Source organism: Paroedura picta, chromosome 1, assembly GCF_049243985.1.
Source record: "Paroedura picta isolate Pp20150507F chromosome 1, Ppicta_v3.0, whole genome shotgun sequence".
Classification (NCBI taxonomy): Eukaryota; Metazoa; Chordata; class Lepidosauria; order Squamata; family Gekkonidae; genus Paroedura; species Paroedura picta.
The window spans coordinates 17,774,584-17,780,583 of NC_135369.1; the positions used below are offsets into that span (position 1 = coordinate 17,774,584).

General features: G+C 52.5%; 1 protein-coding gene across 4 annotated transcripts in view; it reads left to right on the forward strand.

Moving 5' to 3' along the window:
- Window positions 1–6,000, forward strand: part of PLCB3 (phospholipase C beta 3) — a 75,807-nt gene extending 69,807 nt beyond the window's left edge. For all 4 annotated transcript variants that reach the window (XM_077324202.1, XM_077324203.1, XM_077324204.1 and 1 more), the window contains 5 exons: window positions 163–239; window positions 364–453; window positions 744–801; window positions 1,559–1,645; window positions 4,752–6,000. In XM_077324202.1, coding sequence (XP_077180317.1) covers window positions 163–239; window positions 364–453; window positions 744–801; window positions 1,559–1,645; window positions 4,752–4,916 — 477 coding nt within the window. In that variant the 3' untranslated portion in view covers window positions 4,917–6,000. The remainder of the gene's footprint in view (window positions 1–162; window positions 240–363; window positions 454–743; window positions 802–1,558; window positions 1,646–4,751) is intronic.

Below are 6,000 nucleotides of genomic sequence, written 5' to 3' on the forward strand. Positions count from 1 at the left end.
TTGATTGCCCATGGGGTGTCACTGGGCCTAAGGTTATCGGCCAGTGTTCAGCATACATCAGGCGAGCCCCGCATGTGCAGACTTACCACATGTGACTGATGCTGGGGATGTGGCACATGAATGAGAAGATATAGCTAACCCAGCGCTCTCGGTTTTCTCCAGGCCCAGCAGCGCCTGAGAGAAATTGCCCGCGACTGTCAAGCTGCCCAGCTGAAGAAGCTGAAGGAGACCAGTGAGAAGTGAGCGCTGCTTGGGCTGGGAGGGAAGAGGCGGGTGCAGCACGCACACACACACACACACACACACACACACACACACGGGCAAGCGTTGGGCCTCTCCGCATGTCGCTCTCCCCCATTTTAGAGAAAAGAAAGAGCTTCAGAAAATCCTGGACCGGAAGCGGCACAACAGCATCACGGAGGCCAAATCCCGCGAGAAGAATAAAAAAGACGCGTGAGTCAAAGTGAAGGGGGGGGGGGACAACTCTTCACATTTTGGGGGGTTTTGATGAGGGAGGGTGGTGGCCTGGGCGGGAATGGTAAGCCGAGGTTTTGTGGCCATTTTGTTAGAGCTGCAAGATGCCACATGCTCTCGTCTGGGGGAGCTGAAGGGCCTTGGTGGTGTCAATTCTGATCCCATTTGGTTCTCAGGTAAACCTTTTGGAGGATCTACGCCTGTGTGGGTTTACTCAGGAGGAGGGAGGCTGTCTTTGACGAGCTGTATCCCCCCCTCTTTTCCCGTAGGGAGCTGGCGGAGATCAACAGAAGGCACATCACGGAATCCGTGAACTCCATTCGCCGGGTGAGTGTCTTGTGTTCAAGGTACTCCTTCCCTCTCCGTCTCCCCCCAGGTGTTCTGCTGCATGGGTTTCAAATTGGTGTGGGTAATGAGTGAGTGTCATAGTCAGAGTGTCAGGCTAGGGAGGCCTGAGTTCAAATCCCCAGGATTGAACTCAGGGTAGGATTGTTGTCAGGGTAAGGGAAGGACCTGCGTGTGAATTTGGCAGATCTCAGAAGCTAAGCCGGGCTGACCCTGGTGGGCGGGTAAGTGGGTGGGTGGGAGACCACCACAGAAGTCCCGGGTTGCTGGGCAGAGGTCAACAGTGACTTGTGACATAGGTCAACAGTGACTCGACAGCACTTTCTACCCCATGCCCCAATCTCTTTGTGGGTGCCGTATCAGCTGTAACGTTCATCCCCTGCTGACCGGCTCCTCTCGTCCAAACAAAAGTGGCGTTTCAGGAGGGTATATAAGAGAAACGGAGCACAGGGGGCTTGGCACAGCATTGAGGGAGGGGGCTGTGAGCGGTCCAGAGTCCAGGAGAATGTCCTGGTTCCCTCGGCTCTTCAGCTGCTGGGAGACTATACCCTTGCGGTCCCCTGAGGCTGATTCTGTGAAGGTTCAAGGGGGTGGCAGGTGACAGTAGATGAGCAATTGGGATGTGAGTGTCCTGCATGGTGCAGGGGGTTGGACTAGATGACCTAGGAGGTCCCTTCCAACTCTGTGATCCTATGATTCTTGTGCCCCATAAGCTGAGCACCATCTTTCTGTCCCAAAGCTGGAGGAAGCCCAGAAGCGGCGCCAGGAGAAGCTACTGGAGGGCCACCAGGGGATGCTGCAGCTCATCGAGGAAGAAGAGCCGCGGGTGAGCACCGCACCGCACGGCCTGGTGGGAAATATCCCGGTCCCATCCTGCCCCTGAGATTCTACTTGTGGCCTTGCCCAGGAGGAATGAGGGCTGCCGACTCCGGGCTGGGCAGCTCCCAAGCCCCGCAAGCCCTGGGCCCTCAAGTCCCAGGAGGTTAGGAAAAGCCCTGGACCTCCCTCTGCCCAGCAAGGTCACAGTATCAACTTTGGGGTGGGAAATTCCCAGAGATTTGGGGGGAGAAGGAGCCTGAGGCAGGTGGGGTTTGGGGAGAGACTTCAATAGGGTAGAACGCTACAGAGTCCATCTTGCACAGTGGCCGTTTTCAAACTGGTCTGTCACCTGGAGACCAGTTCAAATCTCAGATATGCAGCCCCCCCTCCCCCCATGGGAGAGGGCAGCAAACAAACACTGGGGTAGAGGCAATAAATGGAGAAAAGAGGCAGCTGTCTAATCGTGACTCTAAAACTCTAGTAAACCATGTTTCCAAAAGTGCAAAAATAGCCATGAAGTATCCTCAAGACAATCATTTGTAATAACCAAACAATGCTGTGAATTTGTGTGCAATAATACAACAATATGAAAAATGATCCAGGCAACAGTTCAACAGGTTGGTTTCAGAGTCACGATTGCACCCCCTGGAGGTTGGCAGGCCTTAGTGGAGCTGATCTCCCTAACCTGGGAATCGGTTATGAATCCAGGAGATTCCCCTCCAAGCCCCATGGAGAGGCTGGCCAACCCTAGGAGGAACTGAGCCCTCTTTTGAGGCCTGGAGCTTGTGGAAAGCCAAGGAAATACTGCTCAACTCGCAGATTGCAAAGGGGCTGAGGCTCTTTGCTGCCCTCTAGTGGCAGCTGTTCACCCTGGAGGGATTTGGGCGTTCCCAGTGGGGCCCTCAGGCTTTCCTTCCTTTGGCCTGAGCATCGTGCCCCCACCCTGCATGCGAAGGATGGCAGAAAGCGGGCTGTTCTCCACGCCAACGCCACCATGCTTACAACCCAGATTGCAGCTTTATACCAGCGGCTGCCAAGAACTTGCCATTCCCTCCAGCCATGGGTTTGGGCTCCATGTTAAGCACATGTATTTGGGGACGCATTAAGGGGGTTCTGCCACTGAGCTTGTGTACACAGCCGGCTGGCCAATTGTTGATTTTTGCATTACTGCCTCAAGAGCAGGTAGGCGTTGCCTGTGTCCTGTAGGCTTGCTGTGCTTGAGTTCTCTTAAAACAAACAAACACATGTTTCCCCGTGCCCTTGTGGCCCTCCGTGCGCTGAGAAACTTTCATCCCCACCCTTTCTTGTTAGAGAGGCGAACGTCATCTTAGCAGCTTCCGCGTGGTGCGCGAGACGTCCGAATTCTTTAAATTTTTGTTGGCCTTTAAAAGAGTCACAGCTTGCCATTTTGGGGGGCTGCCTAAATCTATAAAGTTGCTAATAGCCACATTGAACACCTGCTGGGCCCACAGACTGAAAGAATTAACCTCCCAATGTTACTGTTAATTGTTATTTATATATTATAAATGTGGTTTAGTAATCTTTTGATGCCTTGTTTGAAAGTTTGTTGATGTTACAGTCTATATATTGTTCCATGTAAGTTATATTATGTTCAGTGTAAACCGCCCAGAGCTGCAAAGAAATAGGCCATATAGAAATCTAAATAAATAAATCGTACCACTGAAAATATAGCCCCCTAAATGTATGGAAGAGCCTCTTGTGGTGCAGGGTGGTTAGACAGCAGAAATGCTGTCTGAAGCTATCTGTCCATGAGGCTGGGAATTCAATCCCAACAGCCGGCTCAAGGTCGACTCAGCCTTCCATCCTTCCGAGGTCGGTAAAATGAGTACCCAGCTTGCTGGGGGGTAAACGGTAATGACTGGGGAAGGCACTGGCAAACCACCCCTTATTGAGTCTGCCATGAAAACGCTAGAGGGTGTCACCCCAAGGGTCAGACATGAGTCGGTGCTTGCACAGGGGATACCTTTACCTCTACCTTTTTAAATGTACAGAGCAGAAAGTCTCTGTTCTTCTTAGTGGGACAGAAGCACTTAGGGGCAAACACTACCCAGGGACAGCGCTCCCCCCAGCCCACTCAACTGGGGACAGCACAGTAGGTGGGTGGGGGTGGCCACTGCCACTCTGCTGGCATCCAGCTGTTAGAAGCATCCAGCTGTTGGCAATACAGAAGGCGACATGAGTTACTTCTTGGATCTGCACTACCGTGAGCCAAAGCCACCTGGCTTGTGTTGAAAAAGAGCTTGACGCACCCCCAAGCACAGTGCGGAATTAGGTCCACTTGGGGAGCCCCTCTGGAGCAAAGAGCTTCTGGTTGGGACCCAGGGGAGCTCTGCCACTCGGAGGAGGCGGAACTGAGCTCAGGGACAGAACTGTTTGACTCCATTTAGGGCAGTTTCCGAGGTTTGTCGGCAGCCGAGTTAACACTTTCCGTCGTGCTCGATAATGCCCTTTGGCGCTGGACTCCGCTGTGTGAAACGACACCATCCGCTTGCAAACAATCCCTTGAAGTGCATCGGAAGTGCATCTTTCGGCACCTGTGGAAGTGCCTGAAGGTTTTGGCTGAGGAGATGTGAATTCAGGTCATCTCTCGGAGCCGCTTGTGGCTTAGCGGTTAGTGCCCCTGTTCTCCCTCCTTGGCATCTCCAGGCCTTGTGGGTGAGATCCTGATCATCCTCTGATCAGCCAGAGCCCTAAACACTGGCCCTAAATGGGTGAAGACAGCTTCAGTTATTTCACTTGGCTACTCTTGCCAGATTGTGCCTGCTTATGCCAATCAGGTGCCTTTTAGCACCTCTGTGATAAAGCAAAGGACGCTTCTACTGAGCCCAGCCACTGGTCCCCGTCGAAGCCACTATGGTCCACACAGACTGGCAGCAGTTCTCCAGGAGTCTTTCCTATCCCCTAGCCTGGGGATGGCAGAGATTGAACCTGGAACCCTCTGCATGCCAAGTAGATCCAATTCCAAGCCCCTTCCCTAGCCCTCCTCCTCAAACTGGGTTAGATGGGCCAGCAGTCTGCCTCTTGCACCTCTGGCTGCAATGAGGGATGCTCATTTCCTTTCTGCCTTCTCTTCCCCTCGCCCTCTTTTGCAGTTGGCAGCCCAGCTAGAACGCGAGTGTGAACTGGAGAGCCTCTCTCTCCCCCAGGAAATCCGCCGCTACCTGCAGGAAGAGCTAGACGGCAGCGTCAGCAACGGACACCCACCCGGATCTAGTGTCTGCGCCAGCCCTGCCGAAGAAGAGCTGACGGTGCTGTGAAAACGGGGGCGGGGGTGAAGTCTGAGAGGCTGGGTGCAGCAGCATCGCAGGCCACCCACCGTTAGCCTGGGGGCTTGATAGAAGTGTGAAGGGGGGCAGAGCCAGTAGGGGGCAAAACACACTAAAAGGCACTTCTCTTCTTTTTGTTTTTTTGTTTTTGTTTTTTTAAGAGCAAATGTTTTATTTTTTTAAGCTAATTTTTTTTTAAAGCCAACTAATATGTCATTATGTCCTCTCACTTCTTGGTTTATGTTGAGGCTAGTGAAGGGAGGTGGTTGTGCATGGAGGGGGGAATAGACTATTAGACCCCGGCCGGCCTGTCCCGCCCTGCCCCACCCCAATGCATGCACACCCACCCACTTGCTGCAGGGATGGGACACGATTCCTGTTGCCTGTAGCTTTGGTAACCTTTTAATGCACTATTGGGGGTGGGTGGAAAGTCTCCTCTCACCCCCTCTCTTCCTCCCACCAAGAGGAGGGGAACAAAAAGGGCTATTTTGAATATCCACTTAAAAAAAAACAATTGTTTTACGTTACGTGTCATAGGGCTTTTCCTCATGCTCATTTTCCTAGCTTGTGTCTTCTGTTGCTTCCGGGTTTTCCTCCTGTTCAGCGTATGCTTTACTTCCTCTAGTGGCCGATCCGATATTACACCCCAGGTTTTTATGCTGGACATAAAGCAGTGTAATATCGAAGACACCCCTAGAGGGAGCCAAACACCTGTGGGACAGGACAAAACCAACCAACCCTGAGGCAGTAGGAGCATACAAGTGAGGACAATGAGTTGGGAAATCCCATACAGAGAAATTTGGGGAGCGCCATCACTCCCCATGAGTGTTGTGGTGGTTCACTGCTTTGGGAGACAGGACAGGGCATGGTTGGGGGCCAACCCAGCAAGAAACAGCCTTGTTATCATCTTGTGGGAGGTGAGTCCCTCATCGTTCCAAAGGGTGGGCAAAGGGGCAGGGGGATGCCCTGCCTGTGATGGCTTGTGGCAGGGGGACTGCTGGCCTCTTTCTGTTGTTGTTTTTCCTGTCTTAACTTTTTTTAAAAATATAAGTAATAAACTTGTAATTCAGTTGTC